The 17231-nt window shown below is 40.9% G+C and overlaps 1 protein-coding gene and 1 long non-coding RNA gene across 3 annotated transcripts in view; one reads left to right on the top strand and one right to left on the bottom strand.

Annotated features, from left to right (window-relative positions):
- The window catches only part of LOC135409991 (uncharacterized), a 38281-nt gene extending 32015 nt beyond the window's left edge, over positions 1–6266 (top strand). Inside the window, exon 3 of the long non-coding RNA XR_010428464.1 lies at positions 2650–6266. This is a non-coding gene — a long non-coding RNA (uncharacterized LOC135409991). The remainder of the gene's footprint in view (positions 1–2649) is intronic.
- Positions 6267–8243: 1977 nt separating this feature from the next.
- The window catches only part of SLC9A7 (solute carrier family 9 member A7), a 74955-nt gene continuing 65967 nt past the window's right edge, over positions 8244–17231 (bottom strand). For both annotated transcript variants that reach the window (XM_064646205.1, XM_064646206.1), the window contains one exon: positions 8244–16751. In XM_064646205.1, the coding sequence (XP_064502275.1) occupies positions 16503–16751 (249 nt within the window). In that variant the 3' untranslated portion in view covers positions 8244–16502. The remainder of the gene's footprint in view (positions 16752–17231) is intronic.

Genomic DNA, 17231 nt, shown 5'->3' with positions numbered 1-17231 from the left:
AGAACATTACTGATGGAGTCCTTGTAGATATCCACAGTACGTACTTGCATACTTCAGATCCAATAGAAAGAGTTTAGTATCAGTTGCAGTATTTAATAGAAGTGTTAGAATACTTGTAGAGGTACTTATTTAACAATTTCAGTATTGCATGGGTCATTTTAGCCCCCACCCCCCCATCAGTTTGTGCATGAAGAAAAGTCCTGAGTTTCTGCATTAGGTTCTCAATATCACCACTTTCAGTAAAGACCAATGATAAGAAATACATGCAGAGTTTCTGGATTTATTATGATAATGCAAATAAACAACTAAAACCATGAGAGCCAGCAAGCCCAACAGCATGTTCTGTTCCTTTCTTGAACACAAAGAGCTGTCACTGAGACTCTCTGATGGTGCATGTCATTTCTCAGAGTCACCATACAGTCCGTGCAGCACTGGGAGTATCTTAGATGTTACTTTGTCATTCCTATTTAACTTGACACGACACTTACTGCCATGGAGAATGATATGGGAAAAATACAATTGTCAAACCTGACACTAGCAGTTTTCAACACCCCATTGGTGGAGTGTGTGTGTGAGGGGACAGGGTCCAGATTGTCCTTGGCTGTGGTTTAAAGAGATGAATGATGAAACTTGTTGAGGCGGTGGGTTTCAATGATGAACGGACCTGGTGTTTGTTGCTGAGACATATCTCTGGCAGTCTTAGCTCTGGACAACAAGCTGGAAGCGGATTTTAACATTTTAGGACTTGGAATCTGTCTGGGTATTAAGTACTGGGAAATTCTTGCTTCCAGCACTGAGGTGTTAAGCTCTGCTGCTAACCTATGGCACCTGCAGCGCCATTTCTTGGTGTTGTTAAGTGGGAATCCAGCCTTTCCCTGGCACTTCCAAATTTGTTGCCCTGTTTCTAATTGTCCAGCTTCAACTGTACATAGGCTGAAGCTTTTTGTCATGGGCTTAAGGTTTAAGTCTCTTAAGGGAATTTCAGTTGAAACAGTGCATGTTCTTTTGGACTTAGGATGTGGTGGCCTTTTGCCTGTGTTCAAATACTCGTGAAGATACTTCTTTGAAATCATTTGTCACTTCAGTGCTTTGGGACAGGAACTCCCGTTTGGGTAGCAGAAATGATCTCTGTGTAGAGGATGTCCCCTTTGTTTTGTTTTTCTTTACCTCCGCCTTCTATTCTGATTTGGCCAAATATATTAATGTTTGTATAAAATGGACAGCATGTGTTCAGTAAAAGTGGTTTTGGTATGTGTGTGTATATCTTTATTTTATACCAAATAAAGTATGCATTGGTTTTATCTCCACTGAGCATGCACAAAACTTTCTTTCCCATAGAACACTAGGTGTTGTACAAGACATACAGCAGTGGGAATCCAAAGCATGTAATAAGGCAGGGCCTGCAGCACTGAGGCTGAGCAGGGAGGAGTCTGCCTTTCCTGGTTCCCACTGATGCCTTCTCCCCTAGCCCCTTTCCTTGTTGCTAGTATTCCTAAGGAAGGCTCCCAAAGCAAGTGCTCAGCTTTCTGGTGCTTAAATATTGTAAAGTACTGTAGATTAGAGAGAGAAGACACTGATGACAGATGGGGTAAACCTGAGGGGATGGGGAAAGGAATTACCTTTAAGTTGTAGAAAGAGGGATTTTTTTGGCAGATAGCTTGGCTGTGAGAGGGACGAGGAACTGGGATTTGATCAGTAGGAGCAGCTGTAAATTGTGACTGGTTTAATTGGAAAAGGCAGCTAGGAGTATGCGTGAGGGAAGGAAGGAACATGGAGAGAGCAAGCTGGGAGGAGAAGTAGGGAACAAGAACTGCTGAACTGCAGTGAAGTGCTGGCAATTGCCTGAGGGTATTGCTTGGAGCAGACAGAGGGAGATACCTCAGGGGGATGGAGGGTGAGTTTGAGTCTGAACTGCAGGGGGAAAACTGTCTCAGTTCAAATGGCTGTGCAGACAACTGGCACTGGACCAGCCCCCCGGGTGGAGTGCTGGTCCACAGGGCAACGGTGACTTGCCTTCTGCTACAACTTTTTCAGCCCACACAAACACATTTCTCCTGCAAACCAGACTCTTCCTTTTCCATAAGGAATTTATTAATAAATTCCATAAGGAATTTATTAACTGCCCCCCTGCTCTCCTAGCAGCATCAGAGTGGGATGCATGGGAAGAAGTGCTCTCTTGCAAAATGGAGGTTTTAAAGCTTAAACTTGTGAAAATAAAGTCTTTGCCCACCTCCTGCTGCTGTCAGGCTCATTTTGGGAGCACAAGGGATGATGCGAGAGCTGTCTCATCCAGCTGCCTTTGCCTGAGCTGCATTTGGGAGTGCCTTTGCAGTCACTTCAGTGGGCATTACCACCAGAACAGAGGAGTCTGGAGGAGATCCTTGTCCATGTCCTTGGTTCAAGTGACAGGTGTTTGCACACAGGATTTGAAAGTCCCAGTTCTAGCAGTGACTCATGTGCGTATCACTGATACCTATTGTTTTCAGTATGAGCTTTTCAAAAAATGCCAGGAAACCTCTTGTATATGCACACTGTTACAGAGACAATCAATGCCTGTGCTGCAAAGTCAAGCACTGAAGGAGTTGGTGCCTGCTGCCTCCTTTTTCATACTCCTTGTCAGTCATTGTGTTGTTTTTTTCTCCACTGTAGCACTTGGTCAACACTCAACGCTGGACACACCTGGGACAGGAATGGATCGTGCAACACGTCTGGCACAAGGAGCATTGCCTGGTCTGTGCCAGAAGTTAGAAAGCGTGCAGGAATCTGGTGGGAGACTGAAGGAGTTGAAAGGATGGAGGCAGTATCTCATGGCTGAGGTATTCAAAAGCTCTCAGAGGAACTGGGCTCAGTCCCTGGTGCCACACTGTCTGTGAGATGTTGGACAAATAAGTTAGCTTTTCTGAAGAGGCCAAGTCCATATCAGGCTGACCAAAGCTGAGTGACACCTCTGGTATGCTGGAGTTGGCTTTGCAGAACTGCTGTAGCAGCAGTGTGCAGGTGTGCCTGGTCAGGGGGCATCGGTGGCTCAGAGTGACTCTGAACCCCTGAGTGAGCTAATTGTGAAAAGGGCAAATGTGCAGTGGCATTAACATGTTCTCTGCCCTAGCCATCCAAGTCCCAAGTGAATGAATTCATATTTTTAAGAGATATAGAGAAATGTCAAGTGAAATAACAGCCCTCTGTCTTGGAGAAGACCAAGATGTGTGGTTTATTTAGTCTCAAAGTCAAGGTTGAAAGAGGACAGTGGTGCACAGCAGCATGAACAGCAGAGTGGGAGAGAGGTAATCAAGCTATGAACAATACTGGCATAAAAACAGGGGTTTGTACATCAGCAATGAATCACTTCAGCCTGGAAGCTGGAAGAAGATGGGGATTTTTTTAACCATGAGAACAGCATGGCAGGAAGGGATGGAAAAAAAGAGACAACTCATTTTAAAAGACAACTCCTATAATTCAGAAACAGAGAGGAACTGATATGGTAGACTATCATGTTATGGCAAGATATGAAGCTATGTGGTCCAGGAGCCCTGTAATCTGTGTAAAGTTCTGTACAGAGTGCTGAAGTCTCCTGAAAAATCAGCTTTAATGTGCAAAAATACTTGAGCCCCAATTTAGAGATGCTTTGTACATTTTCGTTTTGCTCTGTGAAAAAGAGGCAGTGCTGACTTCCATGGAAACATTGGTAAATAGTTTGTTCTGGAGTACTCTGCAATAGATTAGTGTCTCATAACATTTTCTATGAGGAAATCTGGTAATTGTGCCTTTGCCAGTATTTGAATAACAAATATTGGAGCTGTAGAATAAATCAAGACAGCACAAACCCCACACCATTAACCCAGTAATTTTTGCCCCATTTTTTTAAGGTGAGAGGAGCTGAGGGGAAAGGAGAGGTGGGGTGTGTTTGTGTAAGCAAAGACTGTGTGGTTGTTTACTTGCAACGGGTAGAAATCCCAGCTGTGCCAGCAAGTGCAGGGTGTGGGACCACACAGCCCTAGCACTGCCCTCGCTGTGGTAGAGCTGTCTTTAATGCTTTGCCATACAGCTGTGAAATGAGTAGCCTCTCGTTTATTTATGCAGAGGCATGAAACTAGTTTCAGGTGTTCTATGGATCGCATTTAAAGTGCAGCACTTGTTAAAATAATGGGAAAGGGTTGTAGGAGATCAGGCCAAGTACAGCAGAGGTCTCTCTGATGGAAGGTTTAGAAATATTTTCTTGGCTTTTCACAGTCATTTAAGCTGCTGCTTGAGCAGGGATGACTTGAGTGAGTTGTTGTGGGTGTTCCTCCCCTCTTCTTTTTTCTCTTGTTTTTTAATAAAGCCAGTTTAAGAATAATTAGTGATACTTAGCTCTATCTCAAATGGATTTAGAGAGGACAGGATGGGACATTTGTTACCTGTCCCAAGCTGTTCTTAAAATAATTAATGATGAAGACTTCATATCCTGCATCAGTCATTTACTCCATTATGTCAGTATGTCCACTGTTAAAAACTGTTCTCAATAATCTGTTTGAATCAGTCTTGATTCAGTTTAAACCCATTACTTCTCTTATTGGATGCAGAAAACAGCCTATTGCCATTGTTCTATGCTAACTTGTTCTTGTCACAAGCAAATAACTGTAGGATTCTTTTTTTACACAACGAACCCTCCCAACTACTCAGCTTGTAAGCCCATTCTTTTCCAATTCAGGTCTCAATTTTACAATTTTTGTTTTGATAAAGCACTTTGATTTGTTCATCCTTTCATATTGATCAACTTCCATACACAAGTCCTAGTTCTGTCTTGATGCCACTAGACCAGATAACCAGATAAATATTTCAGTCATTCATATAACCTCAATTTCTTGCATGAAAAGAGGTGCTTTTGCTTACCTGAAAATTGGTTTTGGATGTTCACAAAGGTTTTTATGTCTAAGATGTGGAAACTGGTAGAAAGCAGGACCCAGCCTTAAATTGCTTATTTCTGATGAATTGAGTGATTGTGGTTTTATACTCTGTAGTAAATGAGAAGCTGCTTTAGCATAAATTTCATTTTGTATCTTAAGTTGTTAATTTGAGACCATATCTTCCTATTGATTCTCTGAATTCTTTGTAAAGTACTTGTGCTAGTGGGGCTAGTTGGCTCTTCTCAGAACTTACAATTAAAGATTGGATGATGATAATAATAAAATCTAGCCATTATTTCTAAAACTTTGTTCCTTAATGGGAAAGGAGTGAAAATCTTGACTAGTAATAGAGGTTATATGTAGCTGCCTTGATACTTCTGCACTAGAAAATGGCCATCCTGGTGCTTTTAGCTCCCCACCATAGATGGGTTAATGTGTTGCTTGTAAACTGGAGATGCTAACTTTGAAGGAAGCAGCTAGTGCATAAACTTGACTTATCTCTAAACTGAGTTTCAGGTTGCTTGGAGCTGCCAAAGTGTGTCTGGTCATGTCTGTACCTACAGCTTCACAGATTCCTACCAGGAAGAATTCCAGTTTGGAGAAACAGAGTTCCTGAGGGCTGACCCTGGAGCATCCTTCAGCAGGCAGAGGCAGAGAGGAAAACTTCTTTACTGAGTACAGATCAGGTGAGTGATGCCCCAGTCCTCATGGCAAAAATCCTGTCCTTCAGAAGAGTTAGGTTGTGCCTTTAAGAAACATTATTTTAAAAATCTTTACTATTGCATGGAAGAAAAGGTCCAGGGATAAGTGGGAGAGAAGTCTCTTGTGATCTGTTACAGAACAGCTAGAAAAATTTCAAGCTAGACATTTAATTAATAAAACTTTTCCATCTTCTAACGATGCTTTCATCTGGGGACTTATTTCTAAATGCCTGCAGGGCTTCATCACTGCTCTACCCATGAAATGTTCATTACAATATTGAGAGGTTTTAAACCTGTAAAGGTAAAAACCATCTAGGGAAGTTGCTCCTTAAACTAAACCAGCTGTGGTATCAAAAGTATCTAACTGTAAGCAGTAATTTGAATACCTGTGATATCATAAGTGCAATTAATATGGAGCAAAGTTTGCATCCTTTGAATTCCTTTACATCCTGACTTGACAGTCAGGTTTTGGAATAACAGCCAAAAGGTAAAATTAGGTTGATATTATAACCAAGTGCTTTCATACATGCATAGTATTATTCTTCAAATAAAGTGTGAAATTTAACAAGGAGAAGAATTCACACCCAGCTTTGCAGATTTTATGGATTAAAGGCCCAGTATGGACCACCTTCCTTTTTAGAAGCTTTTTGGATATTTTTTTTTTTTTTTATTTACTGCTGCCTCTGCCTCACATAGCTGTAGTATCTGTATTGAAGCATGCAGCTAGAGATAGCTTTTAGAACCCTGAGAGTAGTTTTGTTTACATTTGACCATCACATTGCAACAGCTAATTCCATGCTAGTGTAGGGAGAACCATGGAAATTTGCTGGCATTCCCTTCTCTTCCCTTTCTAAATACCGGCAGCCAAAGTAAATCACATCTCGTCCTGTTTATTTTTCCAGTAGGGTTTTACCAACATGGATGTTACTTGTGCCTGAGGAGACCTTCTCCCATGATCAATTAGATGAAACTGCACTATGCACCCTAGGCTCCCCTCTCTTTCACTGCCTGAAGCTGCTCAACACCACTGCTTCTCTGGAGTCTAAACATAAACTCCTGCCGTTGGCTGAAGAGCCCAAATGAGCTGGTTTCAGCTGGGGTAGAGTTAATTTTCTTCAGAGCAGCTACTTTGGGGCTGTGTTTTGGGTCTGTGCTGGAAACAGTGTTGATAACACTGCTATTGCTGAGCAGTGCTTGCACAGAGTCAAGGCCTTTTCTGCTCCTCACCCCACCAGTGAGGAGTCTGAGCGAGCTCAAGGAGTTGGGAGGGGACACAGCCAGGACAGCTGATCCCGACTGGCCACAGGGATATCCCAGATCATATGGTGTCATGCTTGGCATACAAAGCTGGGGTAAGAAGGAGGAAGGAGGGGACATTCAGAGTGATGGCATTTGTCTACCCAAGTCACCACAATGCCTGATGAAGCCCGGCTTGCCTGGAGATGACTCAACACCTGCCTGTCCATGGGAAGTAGTGAACGAATTTCATGTTTTGCTTTGGTGTGTGGACAGCTTTTGCTTTACCTATTAAATTGTCTTTATCTCAACCCAACAAGTTTTCTCCCTTTTACCCTTCCAATTCCCTAACCCATCCCACTGGGGGCAAGTAAGTGAGCATCTGTCTAGGGCTTAGCTGCTGGCTGGGGTTAAACCATGACACAGACCCACAGATACATACAGTTCAAATCCCACTCTTCAGCTAACCCAGCCAGCAATTGGTTTCTCAAGGTCTGAGTACCAAGGGATCTGGATGTGAGCAGGTGGCTGGACCTCCACAGGCGCATCCAACCCCACAGCATCTGTCTAGTCCAATGCCTCCAGCACACTGGAAGGCACTAGGAAAGGTCTGCTTCCTCCTGTTTGCTTCTTTAAAATTCACCATCACCGCACAAGACAAACTCAGCAGTGTAATAGGACAGAAACAATTTCCTATACAGGATGACCAGCATACAGCAAGAGGTGGGGCACAGAGAAGCACAGAGAAGAGCTCTCTCCCTCATTGTAGTGTGAAAAATAAAAGCACTGCTGGAAAGACACGGTTGGAAGTTCTAGAAAAAGACAGGTACATTTCAGTACTAGGGTTGGTATTGAAAATTTCAATGCAATAAACCACATTTCTCTCTATAGCTGTGGCATGTATTTAATTACTTATCCTTTCTAGAATAAAGCATATTTTCAAGATAGCTGTAGTCTTACCTCATGTTATGATTCCCTTTTTCAGATTTTATGTATTCATTTAGTATATAAATTCTATTTCTTGTGCCATAACAAGAGAGTAGACTTGGTTTTGTTTAAGATTTTTAATAGGGATGGATTTGATAATTTTATTTCACTGATCAAATGGCTCAGGATATGTAGTGTATTTAGAAATAGACACATTTTCAAGCATTACCCTACACAAATCTGAATGTATTCTTCTTAAAAAAAACCTCAGCTCCTAACTTCAAAACCACACATGGCTTATGTTACTTGAAGTGCTTTGCAGAAATCACTTTGTCCTGGAGCGTGGATTAGTTTAGCAGGAATGGTTTTTATTTTGTGAACTCAGTCTTGGTTAGGAAAAATAAGACGTAACTCGATTAACAAAATTCAGTTGATTTGAGAAAATTTAACTCATAAGTCATAGTAGAGGTGCTCTAGTCTTGGAATAGAAGCAATGTCAGATTGATAAACATCCTTTATTGATAATATTTAAGAATACACAGGGGCAAAGGAAGTCAGTGTGCAGAAGGTCTGTAGCTCTTCAAGCAGAATTTAATTCTGGTCACCATCTCCTTTCATTATTTCCACTCCTCCCTTGTTTGATCCAGTTCAAATATTCAGCTGATATTAGCATACTGAAAATTTACTGACCACCCTTAAAAAGTTTTATTTTTAGAAGGTAGGTCCTACATATTTGAGGAAAACATATTGCAAAAACAAAAGAAAAATGATTTACTTGGATTGGACAACAGAAAAACAAAACCATTGAAAGCAAGTAGCGTTAAAAGCACCAGTTCTTGGGCTTCCTGAACAAAGGGGCTCTGTAGTTGAGACAGGAAATAACTATAATTTTTGTAGATCTCAGTTTTCCAGGATAACAGTTGGTAATGTTGAAGAAGAGTCCCTTTCTCGTTAAATAACAGTTCCGAATTTCGTAACTCACCTGATTACAAGCTTACAGATTCTAAAACCTACTTATTACAGTAGAGCCCAATATGCCTCTCACTTTCAGGCTCACTGCAGAGCTTCCCTTCTTGACCAGAGGATGAACTTCAGAGCAGGTGGCAGTTTGCTCTCCCTGAAAGCAGTCAGAGGTACCTGTGCTGCCTCATCAGCATGTGCATGCTTTGCACGTACAGTATGATGGCAAACAACTAAAATCATACTACCAAATATGGAGCATCCATGCCCTTCAGCCAAACTTTTTGCCTGGAAAGGATCAAGATCTAGTTCCTTACACAAATTCACTCTCATTAAAACACTTATGGTTGACGAGAATGGAAAAGTACAGTCAAAATGCAACAACTCTTAATGACTAGAGACACTGCTTCCAACTATTCATACAGAAATGAGACAACAAGAACAGCATAAGATGGGTTTCACATCCTTTAACTGGAACTGCAATATTTCATGTTCAGATTTGCTGACTCTGTGAATTGTACTGCCACCAGAAATTATAGAAGTGAGTTACTCCATGTGAAGCACAGCAAAGCCCTCTGATTGCATCACTGAGAAGAGGAGGACTGTTCCTGCTCAGAGAAGGTCACACTGTGAGTAGAAGTCTTGCCAATAATTCCATAAGCTACCAAGGAGTACTCATTTCTTCATTGTTCCTACGGTAAAAGTGCAAGGCACAAGGGAAATATTTATCCTGAGGTGTAAGTTCCTGTTTTCATTAAATTGAAAAATAACCCCAGTGTTTACTGGTTGCTACAGTAAAAAATTCCTTAATTTGTACACCATTAGTGAGGTTTTGGTGTAAAATACATGGTAAGGTAACGCAAGACAAATAAGACTGTCCTCTGGTATCTTGCACTGGAACTGGCACTCTGCCTAAGCTTCACCTCACATCCTCTCAGAGGAGTGGCAAAGCCACGCACGCATTGCTGCTTTGGGCAGCACCAGCAAGCAGCTTCTGTACCAGCCTCTCAGCCCAGGGTCTGTGCAGGTACAGCAGAAAGGAGTTAACACAAGGTGTCTGTTTCCAGCTTTCATCTGTTTTATTGCAAAACTCAGACTAGCTCCCTGCATGTGTACGAGGGGACAAACCTTGCAGAAGTGGTACCTGACTCAGGCTAGCAGGCCTCAGTTGTTCAGGGAATGCCTTTGTCAGAGGTCAGGTTTGGGTTTGGACTGTGTTGAACGGCTGTTGGTGCAACTGGTGGTATTGGAAGTGCTGACTTTTGAACCTGTTGATATGCTTTTGAACAATCAGTTTTGTTACTTGCTTTTTTATTTTACAAAACTGCATCAGATCTTCCTTTGCCATCTCCTCTACCCAGATGAAATAATTTTATTTCTCCACCCAAAAATGTTCAATTTTAGTTGTAGCTTCCAGACCTTCTGACAATAAAAGGGTATTGAAGCAACTGTTGGATGCTCCAAGGTGGGAATAATTCATTAGATTTTAAGGATGAAAATGTCAAATCTATTCTGTACAGTGAGAAGAGGGCTGAGTTGCTAGCTTTGCCTTGAAGAAAGGTCTGACAGTATCAGCCCTTTTCACTTTTGAGATAAAATACAAAGTTTATAGCTGTGTGTCAAGCCACAGCAAATTTTGCACTAATATTAATCAAATAAGAAGAGATTACATATTTCTGACTTGACTATAGGTGACAACTATGATAATTTCTTCCAGTGCAGCCAACAGTAAAACTCAGTGTGAAACAATTAACTCCACAAAAGCTACCACCACCTTGTACCTGCTACTTCCCAAGGTCTAGGGGGGAAGTAAGGGAGTACTAAGAAGAAATGGAAAGATGAAATACTTCTGACCTGTAACAGTAACACCTGAAACTTGTTGATAGAGCAGGGGTTCCAAACAGCACTAACATTTCTTCTCTTGAGAAAGGGATGCTTGGATGAAGCCTCAGTCAGGAGGCTCAAACAAAGCTGAAATTACTGCAGTATCTTATCCACAAGAAAGAATGTTTAGCTGAGTATGTACACAAATCAGTCAGTGGCAGAAAGCCCAGCAAGTGTTTATTCCCTATCCTCCATTACTACTATCCCCACAACATGGAGAGCTTTCACAAGATTTTGCTTTTTTCTGTCTTCCCTATCCCTTGCCATTTAGCCTTGTTAGGAGCCCAAACTAGGGCTCAGAGCACCTGCAAGCCATTGGTGTGCTGAAGACCAAGAAACCAGACCCTAGCACTGCAGAGAGTTGCTGTTCTCCTTAAATCCTCACCAGTTTAACTGCAAATATCAGAAGGACGGTTGTCGCTGTAGCTGTCAACATGACAAAGAGGCTGTATCAAAGGATACAGTACTATAGTCCACTTCTAGAAACCTCTGCTTACAGTAATTACTTCAGCATCGTTAAAGACATTTGGTGTAGTAGCATCCACTTTCTTGCATACAAGAAACAGTGTTTATCTCTCAGATTAGGCTTTATAATTACAGCCCTCCCTGACAGCGTTTGGACACTTGAACCTCTCATACCATGCAGGCTTTAAGTGCCTCAAGGGAACTGAAGTTGCAAAAGTTCTGGACATCTACCACAGCAGTCTTAGGACAGTGTGATATGCTTAGGATACCTGTTGCGTTTTTATGTTTGAAGTAACCTTAAGACACCTCCTGCAACCTTACTGGTATGGTCATACCTTAGGTGACAAGAACTACGAGAATGGTAAACTGATAGAAATCAGATTAAATGCTGCTTCTGATTTTGAGAAACAATAAAAAGGAAACATGTAGCACCCATCCTATAATTGCAAAGGAAAACCACAGCAGCCTGTCTCCCTGCTCCACCAAAACCAGCTATGGATCCTATCATTCTACCTCCCTTCCTTTACTTCTGATATCCCAAACTCAAATCAGACAAACTTACCTCAAGTGACCCCATGTGCTGGAAGCTGTTATTTCACAACAGCTATTACTGATCGGCTGATGCGAACCAGAAGACTCTCCTGGTATTCTGCTTTCTGGTATTAATCTGTGTCAACATTAAGACATTCAAGCCAAGCAGTTTAGGACTGAAATTCAGAATCAGGCAGTGGATGATAAGCTCCTTGATTAAACTAAAATCTAGAAACAAAAGTCATAAATATATTACAACGTAGAACTGCATGACCTACTTCTCCCTGCCTCTGTAATAACAACTTCAGGGGACTCTACTAGTTAAAAAATAAATCCAATTTATTTCTCATAGCCTGAAGTTAAGTATTTTAACATTGCAGCAAAACCCTTTTAAGCTGAGTATTCACTTTCTCTGAGGGAATACAAATCTGGACTTTTTTCCAATTAAAAGTGGGAAAGCGACCTTTAATTGCAGTATTTCAAATTATTGCCATTTAATTAATCAAATTTGCATAAGTTAGCATAGCTTTGAAATTGTGCTCAGGCACAAAAGTGAAGTCTGCCTATTCTGCCTCCCTTCTTTTATAAAATCTGTATCTAATGTGTTTATGCGTGGTGCTTTCAAGCTCCAAAGGGTTAAAAAAAAACCCCACAGGACACTAGGGACATCAGAAAATTAAATGAAAAAAAATTAGGTTAACAAAAGCTAGAACTAACCCAAATATTTTTAGTTTTCCTAGGACAAAGATTGTTGTTCCTTTGCATGCACCAATATAAACGCTTTCTGGATCTGTACTACTGTACATGAACCTGGGAAGGGCATTGGTTTTATCCACAGCAGCTTAGCCAGGTATTAAAAAAGCTAGGGCTTCTCTTCCAGCAAGTTCCTTGATACAGACAGTGCAGGCAACTAATAAAGTGTTCCATTCCAATAGAAATTCTATTCCAGTAGCTGGCTCTCCCAGTTAACATTCAGTCCCCAGATGAAGCTTCAAACCCACTGGCATTTTGGAGGTCTGCAAGTCCATATGGGGTGGTGCAAAATAGATTACGATCAAGAGAGTAGCAGAAGATAAAGACATAGTGAATGAAGCAGCCAAATCAGATAGATAGTTTTATTTCCTGAAAATCTGAACTGATTCTAATATTTAATCACTTTGTCACAACTGTTTAATTTCCATAGTAAAAGCTTATGTAAGTCACTCGTAACAAAACTAAGATATGTCATTTGAGTTCTGCAACACAGATTCAAATATGATTCGCCAAGCATTTACATCCTGTTTGTTTGTATGCATGCTTTGTAAGGCACCTCCACATTTGTCACACTAACGTTACCCTAGAACTGCTTTCAAAACTACTAAAGGCATTTTAGAGTCAAGAAAACATTGTAGCTGTGAAGTTACCTTAAAAAAAAAAGTTCAAAGTTACTTTCCTTGCTCTGGATTAGAAGCAAGTCAGTGTAAGCCTTTGTTTTTGATCAATTAAAGATGGGGTGGTTTTATTACTTTTGCATTGTCCCATTGCCCTTGTTTTAGGACAAAGTATGCAAAGCCTACATAACGTCTCAGCATTTAGGACTGTGAGATTAAGAATAGGAATTGTTTACAATGCTGTTCCCACAGTAAAGCTGCCTGTTTAAGCCATTTCCTGGCTTTGTAATTCACTGTTTCCCCCACACTTTCCTCCTCTTTCACTTTGCAGGCTTATTTCTACTGGAAGTTATTTTTCAGAAGGGCACTCCCAAAAATTCCACACCAAGAAGCAATCTGTGGTTTCTCAGTGCACTGTATTAAACTCTCCTCCCCAAACCTGGGAAGTAAGACCCTGCTCCTGCACTGCAAAAAGGTTTGCATGGGCTGCTTCTTACAAAGAGCATTTTCCAATATAGGGCATTTGAATTTGTTAATCTACAAGTTTTTCTCTTAGGAATGTATTTAACCTACTCAGCAGCTCAGTCCTACTTTCTGCAATTCTGATTATGACTAAGATTGTTCACAGCCAGTCCAGGGGATTAACTGGCTTCTCTTCTGCTGGATGGTCTGTGCCTCCTGGTCATGATTTGTCTTCCCTTGCTTTTAAGTTCCAGTGGGTCATGAGTTCAGTAATTAAGGAGAGGAATACTCCCAGCTGATGCATCTGTAACTTCTCTGGTTTCTCCCCTACAAAGGTCTTCCCCCTACATGTTAAAGAACAGCACATGAAGCTGAGGTTTCTGAGTATCCAAATTCCATTCCCACACTGGTGCAGAAGCAGAGACCATGTCTGCCAAAGCTGAGGTCAAGCATGTTATTCCACTGAGCTGCTTCAGAGTTAAAGGAAACACTGAACCTTTCTTTGAAAGGCATGTGAACCATATTAGTTCCTAGGGTTTTACTGTTCAGAATCAGACTGAAAGACGCTCCTCTGACCAATGCTGTCTGAAGAGAGACTGCAATTGGATTTTAATTGAAATTATACAAGAATGACCATGCTTTCCATTCCAATCTGATTATAAAGACTATAGATAGCTCCTCATGCTACTAAAGTTGCTAGACTTCCTATTATGTCTTTCCCTCCTCTGAGGAATAAAACATAGTAGCTATCATTTAGTTAATAGTAGACATAATTTCAACCTTTGCTATGTACTCACTTCAGATCAGCTCTTTGGAAGTTCAGCCAAAAAAACCTTTTTTTTTTCACTCCTCCAGTCAAAATTCCTGCAGTCCTTTCCCAAAAGGCAATTCCTTCAGTATAAAAGTAAATAAATTTTTTTTTGTCTTTTCATAGGCCATAAAACTTGCATCCTTGGAGTAGGGCTAGACTTGGTCAAGTACCAAGTATTTGATACTTCACCCTTGTTCAGGCTTTATCAGAAAAGCCAGCTTACACTGCATAGCAGACATGTAACACACAGCGTCAACACTTGCCATAGCATTGCCCCTTTCTGATAACTGGAGATCAGAGCATCAGAGCTACTCCTGGAGCCAGCGTCAGCAGCGCCTTCAACCCCTCCCACAGAAAGCACCCTGAAAAATCCTGTTTATAGGACCGCTCTTAGCAGTCACAGGATCTGCTCAGAGCTCCCCAGCTTTGACTAATAAACAGCCTGTAGTCCCAGGGAAGTGAAGAGAACTTACGTTTTTGTGCAAAACATGTGCAGCCCCTGAACAGGAGTTGTTCTGCTCAGAGATCTTCAGTGTTTGTTAGTCTTTACCATTTAAGAACAGAGCTCAGACTACATCAGTCTTAGTTTTTCCACAAAAAGACTTCTGGGTTCCTTGTGTCTCTTTTCTTAATAATGTGAGACAGTCATTACAGATCAATGCCCTTTACAAATTTACCTTGGAGGGACAGACAAGGAGGTAGATCACTCATCATAGGACATATGTGAAAGAAAATAGACCAGACAACACGACTACAATGTTTCTCTGCAGCAGTAAATTCGTGTACCGAGGTTAGCCCAATAAGTTTAATACGTAAGGAAAAACAGAGTGGGTATTTACTCACACACAATTTTATGAGAGGAACAACTGAAATGTCAGCAAGAAAAACACACTTTTTGGACAAATTGATATTACATCACATTAGTGGGCCACAGAACTCTTTAAAAAAATAAATCTTTTTGAGACATGAGAATGAAATCACATTTTAGCATGCTTTAAATAGCTGAACTGCTCCTCAAAGCATACATTTTCAGCTATTGGCAAAGACAATTATTATCTCTTCATCTGGAAATTAAAAAGCATTTAGCAATAAGTTAAAGCTAGCCTACGTGTAAGTGGGCTAAATACTAGTCAGAGATTTTTCCCTTTTCACATTTAAGATGATAGTACAGTTCATCACTTCTGTAGCTTATATGCTGTTGTGCAATGCCCCACTGAAGTCTCACATCTACTCTGCAAAAGAGAACAAGAGTAAACAGCATTTTTTTAGGATAGTCACAAATGGTAAAGCCAGTAGTATTTGTTTTTCTGTTTAATTAGATGTTTGCTGTTTATCACACACAAGAACTGTAAGAGTAGTCCATGAATTCTTCGGAGGAATATGAAACCTCATGGTTCCATGCAGGTTCAATACTGCCTCTCTCTCTTTTTTTCTTCCTCCTCCTCCTATCTGCTGTTTTCCCCTGCCCAAGTTTTCAACAATCCTTAAGGGAAAGAAAGTTTTACTTCATGACTGCTATCCAAGAGAGCCTGGCTCCAGGCTTATGTTGGGTCAGGTGCATCTTAGATAACAGGAAGCTGGATGTTTTTCATTTGAGGCACTAGAAGTTAGGTTAATAGTAATAGTCAAGTTGCCCAAAGCTAAAGGGACAAATAGCTCTCATTGCCTTCCTATTTAAACAGCTGTCCAGCAAAAAAATCTTCTTTCCCCTTTTTTCCCTGAAATATATTAAGTACAGCTTGCAGTAACAGATTCCTCAGTCTTTCATTCATGCATCTGTAGTCCTATCGTATTCTGTCCCACTTCACTTCCTCAGCCTCAGGAGAGAAGTTAGCAATGGATCTCTCTACATTCAGATAACACACATCCTTTTTTGTCTCATAATGATTATCAAGTTTATAGTTCTTCCTCCACATTCCCCAGCTAAGTCAAGACAAACGCAGTTCTGTGACAATGTTTTCCATGTACCTCTCTTCAGAGAGAGAGCTGCTGCAGCTGAACAAGACAATTGCAGCATGCTAGTTATACTTGGATTCAATATGTGGTTGAAAAGAAGAGAATGACCAGTTTTCTCATTCGTCTATATTCAGACATTTAGAAAACCCCACTGTCAGCATCTTGAGTGAAAAACAGGTGACATCTTCAGACCCTTGTAAAACCACTTACGCATGTTAACTTGTTTGAATAAACTTCCCCACCTCAAGTGACACAGTGGCCTGCAGTCTTCCTTGATCCATTCAGAGAGCAAGAGTTATTTTTACTGAGTCAGTAATCATGCATTGTATTCCAGAGGAAATACTAGCCGGGTACCCCTGCTTGTAACTTCATGATCTGCTGCTCCCAAATCACGTTCCAATGCTTCCTCTGAACTACTTTTTGTTCTCCTGCCATCAAGGCTAGTGGTAGCTGTATGGGGGCCAGATGAACCATTTGCAGTTATTGTTGTATCACCATATGTCACAGTAAGGTCACCATCATTCAGAATAAAATCAGAATCCTCTTCTCTAAGCTGTTCCTGATTCTGGAAAAAAAAAAAAAGAAAAAAAAGAAAAAAAAAAGAAAAAAAAAAAATCTTTGTACAGTGCACAGCATCTTTCTTTGCCCAAAAAGTAACCAAACAGAAGAATTTACCTATGTGTCAATACAGAAGCAGTAAGAGGTAAAGCTTCACCTTAAGAAATGTTAAAAATAACCTTGAACCCAGTGTTTGCAAATCAGCTTAGTGATCCCTGTATAACTACTGCTACTGTGGAGAGATGATGGGGGAGCTGAAGCCAAGAACTAGGTTATGAAACGGGTAACCTGGGATTTAGTAGCACTGAAAGTATACCAGAAGTACAGGAGAGATCAGCAGTACACAGTTTTTTGCATGACAGTTTAGAAGGCAGTACAGGAAAAAGACTGGAGACCAAGGACAATTAAGTCACTTCAGATACAAAGTCAAAGTTGCATCTATAGCTAATTAATCACATTCATTAGTAAAAGTTTCATGCGAACCGGT

Source organism: Pseudopipra pipra, chromosome 2, assembly GCF_036250125.1.
Source record: "Pseudopipra pipra isolate bDixPip1 chromosome 2, bDixPip1.hap1, whole genome shotgun sequence".
NCBI lineage: Eukaryota > Metazoa > Chordata > Aves > Passeriformes > Pipridae > Pseudopipra > Pseudopipra pipra.
The sequence above is the reverse complement of the archived record's forward strand: the minus strand, read 5'-3'. Positions and strand labels throughout refer to the sequence as shown.